The sequence below is a fragment of the Xiphias gladius genome, chromosome 15 (assembly GCF_016859285.1).
Source record: "Xiphias gladius isolate SHS-SW01 ecotype Sanya breed wild chromosome 15, ASM1685928v1, whole genome shotgun sequence".
NCBI lineage: Eukaryota > Metazoa > Chordata > Actinopteri > Istiophoriformes > Xiphiidae > Xiphias > Xiphias gladius.
This window is the reverse complement of record NC_053414.1, coordinates 25,777,338-25,798,799: the sequence shown is the minus strand read 5'-3', so window position 1 is coordinate 25,798,799 and position 21,462 is coordinate 25,777,338. Positions and strand designations below refer to the sequence as shown.

Sequence of the window (21,462 nt, the reverse complement as noted above, 5' to 3'; positions counted from 1 at the left end):
TTAAATTATTGTCTTGGTTTTACTATCCTGTATTGTTTGTTTGTAGAATTACAGTTGGCCATTGTGTCTAAGCTTAGGCAGTAGGCCTTTTTCACGGCGGCAACATTAACAATGGCTCCGTGTCCCAATAGGCTGTGACAGTGAGTCAGCATGCACAATACCAGGACCATGAAACTGAAGCAGCTAAATTGGAATCCACCCATCGTTCATGTTATTATTTATACCTATGATTTTTGACTGTGATGTGTCAGAATGTGGTCTGTGAAAAAGGCCCATGAAGGACGGGGCTAAATCTCTGCCCCTTTAAAATTTAGCTTTTTATTTCTGCACTTTCATATGTTTTCAAAAGATTGGGACACTATTTCACTCAGGATTTTGATTTGTAAATTTTCTTCTTACTCAACCTGAACTTAACATGCACTTATTTAGTTTAAAATTTTGCACATGAAACCATTCCCTTTCACGGAACCTTGTCTTTCCTCATTTGCTGCCTTTCTACTGTTGATTGACCCAAAGAACGACACGTGAAGTCCTGAGTTGACGTCGCTCACATCCAGTTTGATTCTACCACATGTGCCTGAGATGAAACCTTTGATTTTCATTAGCTTTGTACATATATGTATACAAATGACTGGTTTGATCTTTGTTTCTGTTTTCATATGTTCTCGTCTTTATCAGAAAAGACTTTGTGAAACAAATGACACATCAAATGATGTTACAGAATCATCTGAATATCCATGATCACCGAGTTGATTGGAGCATGGGTCTATGATCACTTCTCAGGGTCAGAAAGACTAAAATAAAGTAAGATTGGAGGCAGACTGATTCCACCTGAGAAATAGGAATATAAAATACATGTGACTGTACATATGAAACTTCAAATGTGTGCAACTACAGTGGGGGTAAAGCTGGAGCTTCACTTTAATATATGAATGAGTAATATTGATTCAGTTTCAAACAATGTACCTGAAAGCAAGTGGTATATTTCATATGGTAGATCAACACACATTAATAAACAGTCATCACACAGTACAGTGCCATTAATCGTAACACTACAAATCAGCCATTTCATTTTATTTACAGATACATTTACACTGCTAACTTGTCTAGGACTGGCAGAACAGGAGCAATGAGACAAGAAGTGGCCTCAGTGACAACCTTTCAGGCTTTAATGGCTCAATCAGATTGTAAATGATGAACATTTGAACTCCCAGCATGATTTATTGTAAACTGCAGTGAGGGGGGTTGTAGCACATTTTTTGACTTGAGTCAAAATTAGTCTAGTCTGGCCTCCTTTGGTAAAGGTTTTGGGATGATGACAACAGAGACTGCAGCTGCTGCTGCTTCTTACCTTGGTAGAGGTCTTGGCTTAAGGACTAAACTCAGCAAGTCATCTGTGTGTCCAAATACATGTCAAACAAACTGATGCACTAACTGCCCCTGAGCTGGATGCCATCACGCCAGTAACTGCCTTCCCCTTTTATGTCTGAAGTTAGTATTCATTGAGGTTCATTTGAAAGGTGCAAAATTTTAGTTCCGCTTTCAACAAACCTGTTACAGATTACAAATCCCAGTAATGCAAATATTAAACCTACATGATTTCTACGATTCAGTTTGCAGAACAGTGAACTCAAACATGATTGAGCACAGTGCATGCAATGCCACCGCCCTTGTTCAGCTTTGGTATATGTGGATCAGACTGGACCTCCCACATTATCTAGGACTGACCAGAAAAACACAACAAACAACTTAGGAAACTACAAATCTGTAACCAGAGACAAAAACTGGATCCAGGTTTTTCAGTGTTAGCAGCTGAGTGTGAGTGAGTGACGAAGCCTTTCTAGATATACTGTACATGTATTTTTGAGAAAGGGAAAGTCTTTTCCATCTGTGTTCATGCCATTATGTATATTTACCAATAAAAGCAACACGTGTATATACTGCTGGGTATAAACTGAGAATGTACTACAACTGTGTATTTAAGGCAAATAAAGTCATTTGTACAGGGAATTCACATGATGTGCAAATAATTTGATCAACAATTTGCCAAGTAGAGAATAAAGCTTTGATTCATTTATTTAAGAAAATACTGTAAAAAGAGCACAAAGAGTAAAAGGGGAAACAACCAGCAAATTGCAATTTAGTCACCAAGCAGCATGAAAATAAGTCCGCATCAGCTGATCTGCTTATTATTGTGAGTTTAAACAGTTACAAGTAAATAGACACTTCCATTTTGACTTGCTACATGAAAAAGTAAAGGCATGCATGACAAATGTATCTAAATCTAGTGCAACAGTCCATTACACTGAAAAAACTAATAGTGACTGCAAACGTGGGGTTTATTAAAAAGTACAAAACAAATAGAAAATACAAGCCCTTACCTCCTTAGGTTCAAGCCTGTCAAACCCCCACCTCTTGGAGTTAAGAGTTGGAGAATAAAAAAAAAAGTTACACTCTGAGCACACCAAGTTGCACAAATGGCCTCTTCCTCATAATTCTACTTGCGGGGAGGTGCAGGGCCTGGTGGAGGAGGGGGCGGAGAAGCAAAAGGGTATGGCGGTTGTCCCATAAAGCCCATTAGCGGGGGCTGTGGTGGAACAAACTGCTGGGCCATGAGGGGCTGCGGCCCGCCTGATGGTGGAAGAGGGGGCGGATGGCCAAACTGACCCTGCGGCTGGGTAGACTGATCCTGACCTCCACCGCCACCAGACTGGACGCCGCTGCGGGAGTTGTAGCCCCCGCCGCCGCTGTAACTCTGGTACTGATCTGAGCCCGAGTTGTAGCTGTTCCTGTGATCCCGACTTCTGCCCCTGTAGGAGGAAGAGGAGGAGGAGCGGTCTCCATCGCGGTTGCTGCGGTTGTCACGGCTGAAGCCACTACGGCTGTCTTTGCTGCCGCCACCGCCCCCACCAGAGCGCATGCGGCGATCACACTCGTCCTGGTACATTAAGTTAGGGTTGTTGGAGGTGCTGCCACGGTAACGCATTCTGCCACCTGTAACAAACAACAAATGCAAAACAAATATCATTTTTAACCTGTAGATCACTACCTCTCCTCTTCAGATCTGTAGACACATTTAAAAAATCCCCTTCTATTCCCTTCTACAGTAGGATTAACTGTGATGTATCTTAATTTGAAAAAGGTGACAGTCCCTCTTACTACCTCCGCCTCCACCGCGGCCAGAGTCCACAAGCTGAAGGAGTTTTGGGTTGATGGCCTGCCGGGCCTCCTCCAACACCCGGACAAGGTCTCGGGCCTGCCGCAGGTTCCCTGGGGTGAAGAAGGTGTAGGCAGTGCCTTTGTTGGTACTGCGGGCCGTACGTCCAATACGGTGGACATAATCCTCAGAGGAGCTGGGATAGTCATAGTTGATGACGAACTTGACGTCTTCCACGTCTTTTGGATAAAGAATGATTGGTTTTACAGCATAAGAGAGAGGAAAAAGACGATAATCTCAAGAGGGAAAAAGGATTCCGGAGACAGAATCGATCATTTTCATTCAAATCCAAGAGCTGATGGTTTTTATTTAAATAAATTACAATTAAATCTTTTCATTTTTTACTATAAAGAAGAATGTAAAAAAAAAAATGTAGGTTAGAAATTAGAAATCTTAAAAAATACAGCAACTTACCTGCTGTATCAGACACTGTGCAAAAATCCACACATCCAAGGTTTCATTTCAGTTAAACACCATTGTAACTCAATTAAATCCAATACAATTATATCTGAAATCTACTCCAGGGTTTCCTGCTGACTTGACGTTTAGTGACCATGACACGGAGGTTTAAAGAAACCACGTTTAAGCTTTGTAATCTTCACACCAGAGGGATTACCGGTCAAAATGTGTGAAGACAGAGTCTGTTTCTCATTACAGGAGATGTGGGGCTCTGACAGCACTGCTGATCAATAAGTCTCCCTTTTCCCCTCCATCATGACACAGGGAAGCTGCATCATCAACCATGACCTACTGAATAACAGGGTAACGATGTTCCGTGAAAAAACTGTGCTATGCTTCAACTAAAATATGAGCACGATGGAATGTATGGTGAGCTCATGGAGGAATTAGGAGAAAGGGGTGGTGAGGTACTTACCCCCTTCATGTTGTTTTTACAAAGGTAGTCAGTCCCCCCTGATCAGTCCTGGTTCATAGGGAGGGGCTGAGGGGGAGGGAGACAGGATTCATCCCTATCCTTCTGCACACACCAGCAACGTCAGACGGGAGCAGAACCACTTAACCTCATGAGACCCACACACACACAACGGCTGGTTCTGTTGCTCTCTCGCTGCATTGCAGGACCCTCCTCAGACCCTGGCCAGGACTGGATCCAGACGAGCCCGTCTAACTCTCCCTCCCCTGTCTGTCTGCTTTTTAGGACGGACCGATGGGCAGACATACAGGCACCTCAGGCTGCTCCCAAGGAAGGCTCGTTGGATTTACAAACTCTGACAATATTGGGCAGGGGGGATCTTAGTTACCCAAGAAGAATAAGAGGGGATTTAATGCCTCTAAAACTAGCCAAGCTTCTACTTTAACGTGACTGAGGGGGGCAGTGACAGCAGCGCAGACTGTTACAGCTGCCGTGTGCTGCCAAACCCTGAGAGGAGAAGAGGGGAAAAAAGAACAAGGATACGGTCATAGGAATTTTGGCAAGGCAAAGACACTTCACTTATCCCCCCTTCTCACATTTATCCTGCCAACAAATGAGATGTCAAACTAGCCACCCTGATGTCTCTCTCATTGTTCTGCATATTTGCATCTGCAAAACATAACAAAACGTTTCCTTTTGCAGGACGATTCCAAAGGAACAACTACACAATTTATTATTTTATGTATGCAGAAATGTGTAATATCAGCAACATCATCAGTAAATTGGTACTGACACCATGAAGGAGACATGAGAAAAGGTGTGCAGGAGCATCTGCCCCACACACGCCTCCATTTCAGGCAGCGTGCCAGAGAGCCCCAGTTGAAGGAAGCTTTTTAACTGCAGTAACAAGAAACAGACTATAAACCCACTGGACCAGAACGCCTGCAGACTCCCTAGTGGACGTTGCAGGTCATTAAACTGTTAATGGTAAGGGGAATCCTTCAATGTAATGCACTGATTTTATTGCCTTGTACATCACAAAATTGAAACCGATTAAACCCTTCTGTGTAATTTTTCCACTTTTGGTTTACATTACTACTTCCTATTTTACCGGCTGTAGATTTTGGGAAATTCCTACTGTGATACCCTGTAAAGAAAGCTGTCATAATATCACCTGAAAATAATCAAAGGGAGAAAATTCCGCAAGATGTGCCTGTTTTGTTTTGTTTTTTTAATTTGTTGTTTGCATTGAATTATATTTGCCAACTATGGATATGGAGCAATATAGGGCTGCTGTCAGTGCCTGTTAGAGCTGGTCTACTGATCAGAAGTATACTTACCTATTGGTCAAAAGTAAAAATTGCAAAAAAAGAAGTCTGGTTGTATTTGAACTCATCAATGTGCATGTGGTGACTGTTTGCTTGCGTCACAATATTATGTATAATAAACTATTTAAAGAAAAAATGATTACAGGAGAAACTCAAAAACAAGGAGAGAAGAGACAATAATGTGAGATTATGTGTGAGGAGACATACCAAGACCACGAGAGGCAACATCAGTAGCAATCAGTATAGGAGCTTTGCCACTCCGAAACTCTGTGGAATTAAACAAAATAACTGTAGCACACTCCACTCAGGCAATAGTGAATGAGCAACTTTACATTGATACCTACTGACAAAGTCTATTTTACTATTCCATACTATTCCAGACCAGACCACCAGTTTAGGCAGGAAAGTGATCTCCAACAAAGGGAAGGACAGAAGCAGCATTGTATTAGGTCTATTCTTACCTGTGAGTACCCAGTCTCTTTCTGGCTGGCTCTTGTCTCCATGGATACACATGGCTGGCCACCTAGAACAGAAAATGGCAGTTTGGCAATATTAGTGAACACCTTCTGTCTATCCAATATTGGCATAATTCTTCCCATTACTACTGTCAACATGTTGTGTCAGCGTGTTATCAGTAATTCCTCACCCGTCCCGCCTCATTCTCCTGGTAAGATCATCACAACGCTTCTTGGTCTCCACAAAGATGATGGTTTTGTTTTCCTTTTCAGCCATAATTTCCTCCATCAGCTGAATAAGTCTGTAGACAGAGAGAGGCACTCACAGCACATCAACGGTACTGATGGCTCAATTTCAACTGTGTAAAAGTGTCAGCCCGTGTTCTGTAAAACTGTTATAGCAGAGATGATCATAAAATGCTGTCACTGTAGGTCAGATATTTTCCCAGGGCTATCCTTACTTGTGGTCCTTTTCGGTCTCCATGCAGACATCGACTATTTGCAGGATGTTGTGGTTGGCACTGAGTTCCAGAGCGCCAATATTGATCTGGACATAGTCCCGCAGGAAGTCCTCAGCAAGCTGCCGAACCTCCTTTGGCCAGGTTGCACTCCACATCAGCGTCTGTCTGTCGGGCTGTGAGACAGATATAGAGAAAGCACCCGCCTGATTTCTAGGATCCACATTAAAAGTCAAGATGATCGTTTTAAATTCAGTAGTCATGGTAATTAAGCCTTTTCTCCTACCCTAATTTGCTCAACTATCTTGCGAATTTGTGGCTCAAAGCCCATGTCCAGCATGCGGTCAGCCTCATCCAGTACTAGGTAGGTGCAGCGACGCAGGTTTGTCTTCCCCACCTCCAAGAAGTCAATAAGACGACCAGGTGTGGCGATGCAGATCTCGACACCTATAGGTATTAAAAAAAAAAAATCACCACGTCAGTTCACCTACGTACCAGGATATAGCTCTGTGTTTTTCCATGATTAAATATGTTGTCCTTTTTTTATTAACAACACGGTACTAACACAGCATTTCAGTGTTAAGTTTTCAAATTCTACTTAGTTCCCCACCACGGAGTTTGGAAAGTATTAAAAAAAAAATATTGATCAGGATTTTATAAGTAAAGGCCCTGAATTTCATGCTACTTTGAATAATCCACTGAGTGTGTCCATCTACAACCATACCCACCCCTCTCAAGATCGCGAATCTGTGGTCCTTTGGGTGCTCCACCGTAGACACAGGTGCTTTTGATACGGGAAGACTTGCCATAGTCATATGCAACCTGTTGAACCTGCTGAGCCAACTCTCTGGTTGGGGCCAGTATCAGACACTGAGGAGAGAGAGGGAAGGGTTTTACAGACCCGTCTGTATGCCCACACAAAGACTGAATGATTTAGATAAAAAAATTTGTCAGACAGAGGAAGACATTTGGTGTAGGTGCTTACAATCGGACCATCTCCCCTCTCCAGATAGGGCTGATGGTTGATGTGCACAATAGCAGGAAGAAGATACTGCAGGGAACAAGAAAACACAAAAGACAATTAGTTAGATAGCGCACAACAGGAAATCAAGCAAACCAATCAATTTTGTCTTCTTGTATTATAATATTTCTCCCATGGTGCATGTTTTTCTGAAGTGTGCTATGTAAAAAAATATTCATAAATTTATCAAATAAACTCAAGTGTCATCACCATGCAGCATTATGATAGCTAGGAATCCTTACAGCCAGTGTCTTTCCAGAGCCAGTCTGTGCAATCCCCACCATGTCCCTGCCGCTCAGGGCCACAGGGAAGCCCTGAGACTGAATGGCTGTGGGTTCCTTAAAGTTCTGCTGCATCAGCACATCCATCACATATTCTGCCAGAAGATGCAGGGAGACAATCAATGAGACAGTTAGGCAGCTGGACTGTTACTGTAGTTCCTACCTTTCAGTCCTTAAATCAGAAGGACGATAAACATGACACTAGTCCTTGTAAAACACGCTTTACAAGCATTGCAACATTCTGTTTCATTTCATTTGGACTAGTTGTATTGTTTTGTGTAAATCCATCTTGTAAGTGGCTTAAAAACAAAATAGTGACATTTTCAAGTCCCTAGATGCCGGAGAGAGTGAAAGAATATTGTATTGTACTTTATATACTAATGTTTCCTAGACATTATTTGTACAGACATTGTAGTAAGCGTAATGTATGGTTTACTAACGAGGAAACTGCGCGTGGTGAAAAGCGCTGATCGCTTTTGGACAGCCAGAGCCTCTGATGGTGATCTCCTTCTTCCCGCGACACTCGTCCATTTCATACTGGATACGACGGCAAAAGAGGAAAAGAGGAAAAAAAAGAGAAAACATATGTGGTCATGTTTAATATTTATCAATATTTTTCAGAACACCTTCTGGTATCAGATATAAAATGTACCTGACTGATGCGTTGGACCTCAGGGTGTTCAGCATAGAAATTCTTCTCAAATTTTGGCAGCTCGTCCAGGTTCCACCTCTTCTTTCGGAGACGCTCACCTGGATTCCCAAACTTCATCGGGGCGGGTCCGCTGCGGCCACTCGTGGCCCCAAACCGTGGCCTGAGAAATAAGGGGCAAGACATAAGGAGCAATGGGGAATCAGTGTCAATACTGCAGTTACTTACTTCAAAGAAATCATGTGCTGATCATTTCGATCTGTCTTTTGGGTTTGTCTGTGACCAACATGTTTACGGCTGAATCCAAATGCCCAGACATCTCTGCACTTGAAGACTTTACTTTTTGCATGATGTCCAGATTGGCAATTCTGTATTGCACTAAGTCCACAAGGGGGCTCGTGAGAACTTTATGCATGCAACTGCTTCATTGCAGATCTCTACCAGTCTATGGAAAAAGTTATGCACAGTTTACATGGCCTAACTAATATGTATTCATTTGAGACATTTATCTGTTCCTTATGTTTTTGATCTAAAAGTGCAGTTCTGTAATGAAGTTTGATACTGCACAAATACAGCTAGACCTACTAATCTGAATTTTTATGTTATAATGTCCAGGTTGTGTCATTTTGCAGTCGGATACACAAACGTCATAAAAATTGCAAAAACAATTTTGATGATTTTGATGAGTGTTTGAGGTGAATGTAATGTTACTAGAGCTAATGCTCAGGTCAGACTGCACACCACACATTAAACAACTGACATACAGTTGTTTCAGAAAGTATTCAGACCTCTTCACTTTTTGCATACTTTTTTGTGTTATTTAATTTTTATTGGATTTATATTTTTGTCCATCAATCTACACTCAAGTGAAAACATGATTAGAAATTGTTGCTTATTTATTAAAAATCAAAAATGGAAATCTCTCATTTACAGAAGTATTCAGACCCTTAATTCAGTACTTTCTAGAAGCCCCTTTGGCATCAGTTACAGCTTCGAGTCTTCTTGGGTAAGTCTCTACAAGCTTTGCCCACCTGACTTTGGGCATTTCCTCCCATTCTTCCTGACAGATCCTCTCAAACTCCGTCACATTTGATGGGAAGCGTCTGTGAGACGCCATCTTCAGGTCTCTCCAAAGATGTTCTGTGGGGTTTGAGTCTGGGCTTTGGCCGGACAACTCAGCTCCAGTCTTAGGTCACATGAACTTTGGAGCAGGTTTTCTTCAAAGATCTCTCTGTATTTGGCTGCATTCATCCTTCGCTCAGCTCTGAGCAGACTCCCTGACCCTGCTGCTGAGAAGCACCGCCACAGCATGATGATGCCACCACCATGTTTCACTGTAGGGATGGTGTTAGCCAGGTGATTAGCAAAGCCTGGTGCTCGCCAGGCATAGTGTTTGGAGTTCTGCCCAAGAGTTGAATTTTTGTCTCATCAGACCAGACAATCTTTTTCTCCATGGTCCCAGCATCCTTTAAATGTCACGTGGCAAACTCCAAGCAGGCTGTCACATGCCTTTTACTGAAAGTGGCTTCCATCTGTTAGAGTCACCAGTGGGTTCTTGGTCACCTCCCTGACCCTCCTTGCCTGATTACTCAGTGGCCTGATGGCCAACTCTAGGAAGAGTCTTGGTGGTTCCAAACTACTTCCATTTCACAATTATTGAGGCTCCTGGGAACACTCAAGGCTTTAGAAATAGTTTTATACCCTTGCCCTGATCTATGATTTGCTACAATTTTATTGTAGAGGTCTACAGAAAGTTCCTTGGATGTCATAGCTTGGTTTCTGTCCTGATATGCAGTGTGAATTGTAGGACCTTATACACACAGGTGTGTGCCTCTCTGAACCATGTTCAATCAATTCAATTGCCACAGGTGGACTCCAATCATGTTCTAGACACATCCCACGGAAAATTCAAGCAAACAGGATGCAACTGACCACAGTTTGCAGTGCCACGGCAAATGGGTCTGAATACTTATGTAAATAGGTTTTTTTAGTTTTTTATTTTTTTTAGCAAATATTCAAAACTGTCTAAACACTTTCACTTTGTCATTATGGGTTATTGTGTAACCCATAATAAGTGTAGATTGGAGGGCAAAAATTGCAATTGTATCCATTTAAAATTAAATCTACATATTCAATAAAGAGTGCAAATGCAGAAGGGATCTGAATACTCTCTGAAGCTAATGTAAATATGATGACTTCGGTTATTAAATTTCTTAAATTTCTTGCGCCACCATCAGACAAACATTTGCAGACTTTGTTGACAACACGACCTTTGCCCTGGCGCCACCTTGAGGTGACTTCTAGGGGTAATGTTTCTCCTGTCTAAAGGCTCTGTCGTCTGTACCTCTGGGCCGTGTCAAAGTAAACAACGAACCGCAGAGGGCTAGCGAGGAGGTCTGTGCTCCTCTGCTTTCCTGTTATCGGCCTCGCACGGCTGGGAGACTACCGGAGTCTCAACACAGCCGTGGCCTTGGGTCCAGCCTCCTGTGCTGTCTAAACATTATGCAACCCTGCTGTTCTGTGGTAAATGTGTGTGTTGCTTCCATAAGTATAAGCTAAAAAAAATTACCTGTCTCGTCCACGGTCCCTGTCTCCATAGAACGACCCCCCTCTCATGTTGACGAAAAAAAACACACTCCTATCTTCTCCGCTGTATTTGAAACACTGGCTTTAAGGTTTGACACCGGATTGTTTACGTTGTGCGCTGTAATAAAATAATAAGCGCAATTATGTAAAATAAGCGCAATTCACGCTTGCAAAAAAGTCCGAGACTTCATTAGCTTATAAATATACGTATATTAGACGATAGTTACGCCTAAATAAGGACTTTATTAAACGATTGTCGTATGCGTCACGGAGCTAAACAGCTGCCTCGCTCCTTCCTTCCCTGCCCTCTTAAGCGACGTAACGTCAACTAGTCAATTTACGTAGCTTCGTTTCGACCGGACCGACATTACGTAAAAATGTTCGCTTAGTAAAAATGGTGAATTTTATTAGTGTACGTGTTCGTGCTTTTTAACAGTTGGTGGCGGTGTATCAGAAATTGTGAGCCTCTTTTTTTTCGGTGAAACTGTAGAAGAAGACAGCCTACCAGGAAGTTCGGGCCGACGGGCTGGTCCAGCGGTTACTGCGTTAAGTGAATATTATGAGATATTAAGCTGTAAAAAATATGAGGTTACTGGTTTTCATAGTGGTATGGTAACCGGCTGATATTAAAGTGGACTTCGCATTAGGAAATGCCTTTGTTAATTCAAAATAGAGGACTAGACCGCATAGGCGCGACAGCAGAACTGTTCGACAAGTATCCACATTTACAGGTTTGTTTCTAGAAAGTGGGGCTACATTTAGCTTTCCGAGAAGCTGTCACCGCCTGTTAACAGTGCTGTTTGGTTTAAACAGCCAGACGCTTGATGGCAAGCTGGCAGTTGATTTTAAAGGGAAAAGGGCCATTACAGTTACGAAGCGGACCGGGTTTTGACGTGATGGTAGACGCATATCGGGACTGGGTGGTACAACAGACAGTCATGTCATCATATTTTGTGACATCTAAAGTAGTGTAAATCATTTTAAAATCCGTGCATGTGCCCTAAAAACTTTAAAAAAAAAAAAAAAAAAAAGAAATAGAAATAGAAATAGAAATATACTGCTTTTGATGGCTCCCGTCTCTAACTTAAACGATTATAAATGTGGTAAACATTGACACTGACATAAAAGGCTCATTCATTGCTCTTATAGAGGCATCCAGTGAGGCTACCTTTCCATCTTTGTGATAGCTATCAAACTAAATGGTGTCGTCAAATAAGGCCAACCAGATCCCAAACTTGAAAGGTTTACAGTCTGTGTTAGTACCTATGAAGTAACACTAATTATAATCGTTTATAGTTATAATCGACTATAATCGTGGCTGAGTGTATTGGTTTCACTGTAACCACTCTACAATGACCAACGTCACTTTCAACACTTTTGCTAAATTATAATTTTATCTCTTATGTCGCAGGAAAATGCAAGAACATTTTGCTCCAAACCGCCTGTTGATGTTGACCCAAAGTGCCTCTTGTATGTCCAACAAAGAGAGTTTGCTGCAACAACACCAGCAGACAGTAAGTAAAGCTGCATGATGGGAACAGATCGTCTAAACATCAACCCCTCTCTTTTCTCAGCTCACCCAAATGTTATTCTTAATTGTAGAGGAAATCTTTTTAAGAGAAATCTTGCAATTAAAACACCTCTAAATTACTCCAAAGTAGCTGTCCGGGTTAACTGTTCTAGATCATGATACTGTTTTGTCCTGTCTTTCACAGATTGTGTTTCAGTAATTGGATCTGATGATGCCACCACCTGCCATTTGGTTGTGCTGCGACACACCGGTAATGTTCCTTTCATTAGATGTATGCTCTTTGCCTTATTCTGTCAGCATACGCAGTTTGTAATAACTGCCATGATTGAATTTCATTATTTCTTAGGAAGTGGAGCTGTTTGCCTCGCTCACTGTGATGGTTCCAGCACTTGGTCTGAAGTCCCGGTCCTTGTGAAAGCCGTCACATCATTGAGTAATGTCAGTAATGGGGGCAGGTATGAAACACACAGACAAACACACTCGGTGACAGCGCACATCTCTCACTGTGAGCATCCCATTCAAATGTTTTAATGTTTCTTTCTTCTTTCCTTCGCTTTCCCTTCTGTAGACTTGAGCTGCATCTTGTCGGGGGATTTAATGATGAGTCAAAGACATCCCATAAACTCAGCCTTAACATACTGGGTATAGTCCTTTCAGATATCTCATGTCTGATTGTAAAACCATGCTGGTAGCAATTGACCTTTGTAAAACTTAAAGGACTCTCTACCACTTTGCAGCAGCATTCCAGAAACAGAAAGAGGATATTCATCTGGAAACATGCTGCATCACAGGTAACTTTGATATTACTTTTTTTCATATTGTTTTTCATATCCTGCCAATCATGCCTTCATCAGGTTAACCCCTCTGTTCTCTGCTGTTGTAGAAATGAATGACCTTGATGTTGATGGAACTCATAGACCGATATTGTATGGAATAGGTAAGTGATGAACATGCTAAAGAGCAAGAGGGATGCAATCCTCTCATGGCATGTGACCTGTAATATATTGTGTCGATTTCTGCTTCTGCACAGGTGTAAATGTTAAAACAGGGGATGTGTTCCCTGCGTCATTCACTCATAAAGGACCTGCAGAGCAGCTGCGATCAGCACGGACCTTCACTGGGGGTCAGGTAATCTCAAATACAAAATTAGTTTTCCATGAAGAATATGGACGTTTGTATGTAAACAAATTCCACTTACGTGGCACAAAAAAGTCAGACTGCAGCTAATGATTATTTTCATTAGTAATTCATCTGATTATTTTTCTTCACTCAAATGAAAAAAAATCACTTATCTATCGCATGTCCCAAGATAATATTTAAATATTTTGCTAAATCCACTTGTGGACACAAAAGTCAATGCAAACATCAGTAATAAAAAATTCCTTGCAGATGGCTGACATATATGACTCAAGTCGGGGACTTGTAAAAATCGGCCCCTGCAAGTGGTCTCCAAATCTGGATATTGCCTTCTGGTTGTCGCAAAATGATGACACAATTTTAAAGGTAAAGGTTTCTGGAAGTAATTGCCCTTTAATAGTGTTGTTGCTTCATTCTTTTATATACTTAAATTTTTATTTTTTTTTCATTCAGGCGTTCTGTTCCGACGCAGACACTTCTCAAAATGAGTGTAACAAAGCACTCTAGCCAGTGGTATTAAACAGTATTTGACTCTGGTCTTTCTCCTTCCCAGTACCTGTCCACCTCTCCGCTGGCTGAGCCCCCGCACTTCGTTCAGCATATGAAGTCCACCATCCAGTTCCTTTTAGAGCACCCCGACTCTGATAGCCTGTTTCCTGGGGGTCAACCACAGCTCTACTGCAGGACTGAGAAAGGGGACTGGGAGAGGGCTGTCCAGTCATAGAGGCCTACTCCCATTTTTTTCCTCTGAACCTTAACATGGATCCTTTTTGCCTCTCGGTTCATTGGATACACTGTGAGCCTTCCACCCACTGTCTGTTTTTTATTCATTGTGTCTTAACAAGAAGGTGACCCAGACTGGACGACATGTCTGCTGAATGAATCTCCTGACTCATCTGGCTGGTCCAGTAGAGAGAACAGACAAAGAATAAGTGATTATGTTGGTGCCTGCAACAGTTATTTTCCACTCTTATGAGGTGGTATAACGTCTACACCTTACACCTCCTGCGGTGTTGCATTGAGTCAAGGTCATTATCCTTCTGTGCTTGACTGTTTATGTTTATGGATTTTTTGTCTTACTGTTAAAATAATTGTGTATGTTTTTTTTTTTTTTTTTTTGGCCTAGGAACTACAACTGCTGAGCTTTTTCCAAAGTTTAAGCTCAGTTTAGAATGAAATCAACTTGAAATTTGATTGCCTTCATATTACTGTTGTCAATTACTGTGGCCAGGAAATCAAACCCGAAAAGCAAGCATGAAGCAGACGTGGATGTTTTGAATAGAAGCAAAGGATTATATGACATCTCCCACGCCTGAATGCACCAACAAGGATTGTATTATGATGACATAACCTCCAAAAAAAAAATAGACAAAGCCAATGATGGCCTAGACTACTGCAAGTTTCAAGCTCCAATTGAAATCAATACATTTAGGTAGGAAACCAATCTTCACGCTAATACTTTGGAAATATATGCATGATTTGTTGTTAATAGGCTAAAACATGTACATAAACATCTGTATGGCCCTTAAATATAAAGTTGACCTTCTGGAAAGGAGTAATTACAGGTGAGGAGCTTGATGCAGCAACAATGGAAAAAAAAAATCAATTTTAGCCCTTTGTTTAAATCAGTAAAGAGAATACTGATTTTGAAAATCTGCATTATTTAAGAGTTGAACAAAGTTTATTTTTCTCAACAAATAACCTTCATGATGAGAGAGGAATAGGATATTTCATCACATACTCTACATAATGCTGTATACTTGGCTATGAATGTGTCTGTTTTAGAGATTTGCATGTGTAAATGTGTATGGTACCCTTCTACAAGGGATGATATGGATTCTGTTTAATAGCAAAAAAATCTGATTTTGCTAGTTTTGTCTTTTCTGAAACGGTTGACAAAGAAAAACAACCCAGTATACTCCACAAGGCCTTTCCATCGGTTATGTTATTTAGTAGGTTGCCAGATACTGAAAGCATTCAGTGCAACTCGTTGTACCTGTTACTAAATAAAAGAAAACGATCAAAGCTAGTGTGAAATGCTGAGTGAATGGAGTTGGTGGGAAGGATGGAAAAATTCATCTTTGGATTTCAGCCACTTAGAAGAATAGAGGTTTTTGTCAAGTACTTGGTCCAATGCCATTTGAGAACATAGTAATTAGTGGGTATTACTACATATGTAATTGCAGATAAGAACCTGGCCGATTAAATGGCTGGGATGATATAAATTTATAGTACTGGCATAGATGTCGGATGGTGTATAACAAGAAGCAGCGGCACAGAAATGCTAAAGATATTCAGTAGTTTGGAAATAGTGTCTCCATTACTTCGTTTGTCCTGTAGTGACTGGGCATACTAAAACAAATGTGAGGGATCCACATCAGAAATGTTTTGCGACGAGCCCACACGGGCGCTGAAGGTTGTCAGTGCTGCTCCGCCCTCCAGCTAACTCCGATTGCGCTACGTAAAAAGGCACGTAGGACTTGTACGCAGAAGGAGCCGACCCCGGCCAGTGACAGTCACGCAGTCCCGTGCCGGATGTCTGGCGGTGCTCGACAAGCAAGTACCCTAATTGATTTTATACTACTTTGTGACGTCCATTTTATCGGAGACGTATACACTCTGTCGTCGTTGGGCGTTATGAGTGTTTCCCATCGAAAACCGGACGGAGCTGTACAGTGTTTGTGATGCCGCGGAAACCTTCGCAGAGATGACGCCCGTGTAACCATTAGTACAGTAACGTCTGGCTAGCTAATGCACACCTTTAGTCAATGTTAGCTAACCGGGTGAAATAACCTATTCCGCTGTCTTCATATTTGATTCCAGGGGGTGACAGTAGCCTTGACATAATGCGAAAGGCGTTTCTGAGACACGTTCGTCGGTTTCCGTGGGTCACCAACGTTACACTGTACGGCTGCCTGTTCGCCGGGGGGGACTACGTCCACCAGCGGTTCTCGCGGAGGGAGAAAGTGGACTGGAGCCACACGAGGAACGTCGCCGTGGTGGCGTTCAGTTTCCATGGCAACTTCAACTACTTCTGGATGCGCTTCTTGGAGCGGAGGTTTCCCGGGAACTCCGCCGGGATGGTGATGAGGAAACTGTTCCTGGATCAGACCACAGCGGCGCCCCTGGTTACCAGTGTCTTCTACACAGGTCGGTGGGGAGTGGGACGGCAGGGGCAGGACGGCTGCTGGCAGCGCCGCACGGCTCCCAGGGGCAAGCCGAGAGCCTCGCGGGCAGTTAATAGTTAACTTCCGAACAGATAATATTTCTGTCAATTTGTAACTTGACCCGCGTCCTTTCTGTTCTCTTCTCTTGTGGTGTAAAGATCAGCAGTTGTTCATTGCCCCGTCAAGCAGATCTTGATTTGCAGAGGTCACATGAAAGACGTCGCTTGCAGTGAGAACCGGACATGTGACAGTCTCACATCACATCGCCAGGATAATCAGTAGCTTTATCCTGAATGGATTTCTATTACATATGGCAATTCACGCCTGCCAAGAACTGTTTAATGCTTCCTCTAAAGTTTTAAGTATTTGATTACAGTAGAGAAAGTCGCTCTAGTTAGCACTACATTTGGGCCATCATTCAAATATTAAACAAATACAGACTGGTATAGGGATGAATGGGTAAATATAGTAACTCATTTTTCCTTAATCTGACACTAGGAAAGCCAAGTTAGTATACTACATTAAAATAGGCAACTACCATATAAACTCCAATAATCCTAATGCTTCATCAAAACAACATATACGCTGTCATTGTTCGGATAATTTTTTGCAAGAGAATGTGTTGCGATATTTCCGCCGGTATATCAATAACACAGCCTGAAAATACACAACAGTGACATATCAATTGCCATAGTCAATAAGTCACGTAAGACATACAGTACATAATGTGTATATGGTTTCCTCAAAGTTCGCTTCCACTGTCTGCAAGCCCGCCAGTCAGTCGAATCGCATTCCAGTTGGCAGTCATTTTTTTATGTGTCATCCAGGTGTCAGCTTCCTGGAGGGCAAAGAGGACATCATGGAAGACTGGAGAGAAAAATTCCTGAATACATATAAGGTGAGAAAGAGCAGAGACGGGCCGTCACAGCAGGTTTTTCCTGCCAGCATCATATTCAAGTGCTTGTCGCTACAATGTACTGTAGACTGAGCTGTGATATGTTGTGACAGTAAACTTGTGCCTTTAAAAATCAACATAGAGGAGAGGTTGTAGTGTGCACTCATATCCAAAATAGATGCTCAACGTATTTTTAACAGACAGTTTACGCACTGCATATCCACAGTTATGTGTATTGCTAAAATTATCATCTATTATTCGGTTTTGGAAGTGCTCTAATGATGGCTCTCCTGATGAAGATATCCAAGCCCGAGTCTTTTAAGGTTTCAGCTGTGTCAGTAGAGGTTCTTAACGTTTTGTAAGTCTACAAATAACTGGTTTGCTCTCTGTTTGTCGCTCTTTCCAGACAGGGCTCATGTTCTGGCCATTCATGCAGGTAAATATTAACATCTCCCGTGCATAGCTGTTCATTCTTGACCTTTGGAAACTATCGATTATGAAGGAAATCTAAGCTCAACGGGCCACTCACTAAGGATTCGGAGCTTGCTGTATAACCACATGTCACGATCAGAATAAACCGGATGTGTGTGTTAGTAAGTGGATCTTTGAGTATAGATTCTCTTCACCTTCAAAATCTTCCTTTTCTTCACATTTCCATTCATTTCAGTGGCTTTTATAATAAAAACAAAGTCACCCAGTCTCATTTTTTTCACAATACGAATCATTTTGAAAGATAATTCTCTAATAAAATAATAAATATAAAATGATAAACTTATCCAAATCATACACCAACCCAGCTTTTTTTGACTTGAAGAATAGAGTCTCTGCATGACGTCCCACACTAATACTTGCTTAGGAATTTTGTATTTTTAGGAACTAATACCCCAATAATAAATTAGTTATTGATATGTAACATATAATATGCCGGTAAAAAGGAATTCATATACTGTAATCTCTATCTGTCTCCTTCAGTTTCTGAACTTTGCCTTGGTGCCTCTTTACCTGCGGACCATGTTCACCGGCTGCTGTGCCTTCATCTGGGCCACCTTCCTGTGCTTCTCACGTCAGAGCGGGGACGGCACGGCCGGTGCTGCTCTGGCATGGATGTTCCCCCCCAAAGAGGAGGAAGCAGAATCCCCCGCAAAGGAGAAAGTAGACGCTGAAGACAAGATAGTGGCTCCCAAAGACGGGACGGTAGCATCTAAATCTACTCAGAACTGAAACATGCCGAACCAGTCGTCGTTAAGGAGGGAGACAAAACATGAACAGGAAAACACTGGTCCGAACAGGATACAGCTGTCCTGTCTCTGGTTGATGTTGCACTGTCACTGGCAGAGTTTGAGTTTAAAGTCTCACTGGAATCAAACTAAAAATGTGACATGATGCTGTAAGGTGGTTTGGGAAGCAGCTTCTGGCAAATGGAATGTGTGTACTGTATTTACAGTATATTTTTCAATATTCACACAGCATATTAACTATTGTTTTTTTAAATGCAGTCTCGTCTTCTCACATTTCAAACAAGAGAGTACAGTTATTCAATTGGACCGTGCAAGATAATATTGAAAAGCTTTACGAGGACTTTTATATCTGGGACGGAAGCTGTAATGACGGAAAAGTGTAATGATGATGTTCCAGATTCCTCTGCTTTTCATCTAAATGAAAAACTGGAACAACTGTGGGAAAGAATATTTTCCACTACGTGGAGCGGCAGCTAACATATTAGCTTAGACCTTCAGCTTCATAAAATTTGGGCAAAATCATTGAATTTTCACTCTCTCTTTATTAGAACAAGAGCTTAGAGAGTTTTCTGCAACAGTAACAGGGTGCCTGATGTCCGAGGACTATCTGCTTTGGTTCCAGTTTACACTCTGATACAAGAAGTGCCAAATACAGATGCACACCACACAGGTATCAGTAATCCGTTGTATTCTAACATCCATCTGTCTATTATTAATGTATGAGTAGGTGTTTTATACACGATGACCATAATGCACTGAGCAACAGGACGGACAAAGTGAAAAAAAAAACACACACATATCTGAAAATACATGTTTGATTTCCATATTTTTAAACCACCGTCCCTTTACATTTAAATGTTGTGGTAATGAGATACTACTGAATTACTGATAACTATGAGTTTGTCTAATCATTTATGATTTTTTTTCTCTCAGACATCCATATACTTGAATGTGGAGATCCTGCCTGCCTGATGTACTGTATGTTAATGTGATACTGTGGAGTACTCTCTCTCAGTTTGCCATTCTAACCCTTTTTTTTTTTTCTTTTTTTTTTTTTAAATTTTGCCTCTTTGTGAAAATGTTACTTTGTAGGTTTTACTTGCCAGCAGTGACTCTTGAAATGTAACGTCAGATGCCTCCACCAAGCACAGAGGTAATTTTTATAAACAGAGTGCAGCTCAGTGCAAGAGCTGCCTGTTCATTTACAAGGTTTATCGCAAACTTGTCTCTTCCGTCTCAGGCAGATAATTAACAAAAACATTCAAACCTTTGCATCATTCACTTGTGTTCTCATGTGTTACCAATAGTCCTGATGTATCTATAGTTTTTTTTTTCTCTGATGTAGTCTAAAATGAAGTTTGTAGTTATGCAGTTTGAAGTAGCATATACTAGAGATGCTGTGTGATTATGTTATTTGATGGGTCTCATAGAGCTGAATTAATATTTAGTTAATAATACTGCTATGTATTTGAATTTGGGATACAGAAAAAACAATTAAATCACTACTGTAATTTGATCAGACTTTTTAAATTACATCCTGGAGTATATAACTTAATATAAGTGCAGTAAAAGAGTGTTGGTTTCTTATCAATTAATTCCCAGATATTTGTATGCTGATGTGCTGCACGGAAACAAAGGTTTTGATATCACAAAGAACAACAACCGGATCAGTGTTGTTGACTTGTATTGAAGAAATGAGTTGATCACATTTTGCACTAAAGTTAACCCAACTGTGTAAATGCTTAATTGAGATAGGTACTATTTATTGTTGAATAAATTGAAAACACCTCTCTGATTCAGTGTGTTTACTGAGCAAGCATACAGCTATAGCAACACAAAAGAAATCCGCCCTTAATTAACTTGTGTCACACATTTGCACCAAGAAGAATTTGCACCATTTGCGGTTTTGTGACATTAAACACACATGAATGATATTTTGCTATCAGAGGTGCATCTTGGGTGTGTTTTGGCCTGTGGTCAGGTAGGAATGCTACTCAGTCCTATGTATGACCCATCATTTCGATTCAACTGCGGGCTCACTCTCCATCTCTTGTGGGAATAGATCCAGCACAATATGTACTTTGAAACGCCTGCGTTTTCGCCCTCTGTGGCATCTGTGTCGCTCGCTCAGGCGATCTATTCCTGCTTCCAAGGCTTCAACAGAAAAATGAAGCTTTAGGCACCTGTTAATAAAAGCTGTGTCCTCCCGCGGGTTCCATTTGTCTAATTTTACCTGATGCAACCACAGCCTCTTGTGTGGAAACATCTGCCACTTAACCTTTTTGCAGTTTTATCAGCGTGCCAAATAATTACCAGAAGTATAGCTCAGAGACAAAAAAAAAAAAAAGGAAGAAAAAGCTATTACCCTGGCTACCTGTGATATCTGTTTATTACTAATACACAGATATGAAATATTTCCAGGCAGAGCCTCGGGATGTTTAGATGTACTAAAAACAAATTCTTGGACAGGATGACAATCAAAACTTCGGCGCGCCCACTGTTTTATTTTTAACGTCATCTCGGTGGCAGTGGGTGTCTCCCAAAGTCCTCACATCCCTGCCCGCACTGCGCATGCTCCCCGCATCCTCGTCTCTCCATCCGAGCGTCGAGGGAGTCGAGAGGTTGGAG

The 21,462-nt window shown here is 41.5% G+C and overlaps 3 protein-coding genes across 6 annotated transcripts; 2 read left to right on the top strand and 1 right to left on the bottom strand.

Moving 5' to 3' along the window:
- Window positions 1-2,042: 2,042 nt before the first annotated feature.
- LOC120800975 (probable ATP-dependent RNA helicase DDX17) lies at window positions 2,043-11,167 on the bottom strand. The gene is made up of 13 exons (XM_040147503.1): window positions 10,850-11,167; window positions 8,284-8,443; window positions 8,072-8,168; window positions 7,593-7,726; window positions 7,315-7,380; window positions 7,058-7,199; window positions 6,616-6,776; window positions 6,333-6,505; window positions 6,063-6,173; window positions 5,878-5,939; window positions 5,624-5,683; window positions 3,163-3,396; window positions 2,043-2,994 (listed from the first exon to the last, which is right to left on the bottom strand). Exons 1-13 carry the CDS (start codon window positions 10,894-10,896, stop codon window positions 2,498-2,500), a joined length of 1,944 nt encoding a protein of 647 aa, XP_040003437.1. The 5' UTR covers window positions 10,897-11,167; the 3' UTR covers window positions 2,043-2,497.
- An 80-nt stretch (window positions 11,168-11,247) lies between these two features.
- On the top strand, window positions 11,248-15,559 carry ntan1 (N-terminal asparagine amidase). 2 transcript variants are annotated; one of them, XM_040145018.1, is made up of 10 exons: window positions 11,248-11,597; window positions 12,278-12,380; window positions 12,582-12,647; window positions 12,744-12,852; window positions 12,966-13,039; window positions 13,135-13,188; window positions 13,281-13,334; window positions 13,428-13,525; window positions 13,787-13,900; window positions 13,988-14,088. In XM_040145018.1, exons 1-10 carry the CDS (start codon window positions 11,517-11,519, stop codon window positions 14,039-14,041), a joined length of 807 nt encoding a protein of 268 aa, XP_040000952.1. In that variant the 5' UTR covers window positions 11,248-11,516; the 3' UTR covers window positions 14,042-14,088. The 2 variants fall into 2 exon arrangements, with proteins under 2 accessions (XP_040000952.1, XP_040000951.1); XM_040145017.1 differs by having other exon boundaries at window positions 11,249-11,597; window positions 14,088-15,559.
- A 472-nt stretch (window positions 15,560-16,031) lies between these two features.
- LOC120800960 (mpv17-like protein) lies at window positions 16,032-20,936 on the top strand. Of its 3 annotated transcripts, none has more exons than XM_040147466.1 (5): window positions 16,032-16,090; window positions 16,358-16,684; window positions 17,529-17,599; window positions 18,003-18,032; window positions 18,569-20,935. In XM_040147466.1, the coding sequence occupies exons 2-5, from the start codon at window positions 16,381-16,383 to the stop codon at window positions 18,815-18,817; spliced, it is 654 nt and encodes a 217-aa protein (XP_040003400.1). In that variant the 5' UTR covers window positions 16,032-16,090; window positions 16,358-16,380; the 3' UTR covers window positions 18,818-20,935. The 3 variants fall into 3 exon arrangements, 2 of the variants coding, with proteins under 2 accessions (XP_040003400.1, XP_040003401.1); XR_005709031.1 differs by having other exon boundaries at window positions 16,042-16,684; window positions 18,569-19,504; window positions 19,768-20,936; XM_040147467.1 differs by having other exon boundaries at window positions 16,042-16,252; window positions 18,569-20,936.
- The last annotated feature ends 526 nt before the right edge of the window (window positions 20,937-21,462 follow it).

Coding starts and splice junctions, on each gene's coding strand:
- LOC120800975 (XM_040147503.1), bottom strand. CDS start 10,896: ATGAGAGGGGGGTCGTTCTATGGAGACAGGGACCGTGGACGAGACAG. Junction 7,727..8,071: donor TCACCACGCGCAGTTTCCTC/GTTAGTAAACCA, acceptor ATCTTCTGGCAG/AATATGTGATGGATGTGCTG. Junction 7,200..7,314: donor AGAGGGGAGATGGTCCGATT/GTAAGCACCTAC, acceptor CTCTCTCCTCAG/TGTCTGATACTGGCCCCAAC.
- ntan1 (XM_040145017.1), top strand. CDS start 11,517: ATGCCTTTGTTAATTCAAAATAGAGGACTAGACCGCATAGGCGCGACA. Junction 11,598..12,277: donor ACAAGTATCCACATTTACAG/GTTTGTTTCTAG, acceptor CTTATGTCGCAG/GAAAATGCAAGAACATTTTG. Junction 13,040..13,134: donor ACTCAGCCTTAACATACTGG/GTATAGTCCTTT, acceptor ACCACTTTGCAG/CAGCATTCCAGAAACAGAAA.
- LOC120800960 (XM_040147467.1), top strand. CDS start 16,381: ATGCGAAAGGCGTTTCTGAGACACGTTCGTCGGTTTCCGTGGGTCACC. Junction 16,685..17,528: donor TACCAGTGTCTTCTACACAG/GTCGGTGGGGAG, acceptor TGTGTCATCCAG/GTGTCAGCTTCCTGGAGGGC. Junction 17,600..18,002: donor AATTCCTGAATACATATAAG/GTGAGAAAGAGC, acceptor CGCTCTTTCCAG/ACAGGGCTCATGTTCTGGCC.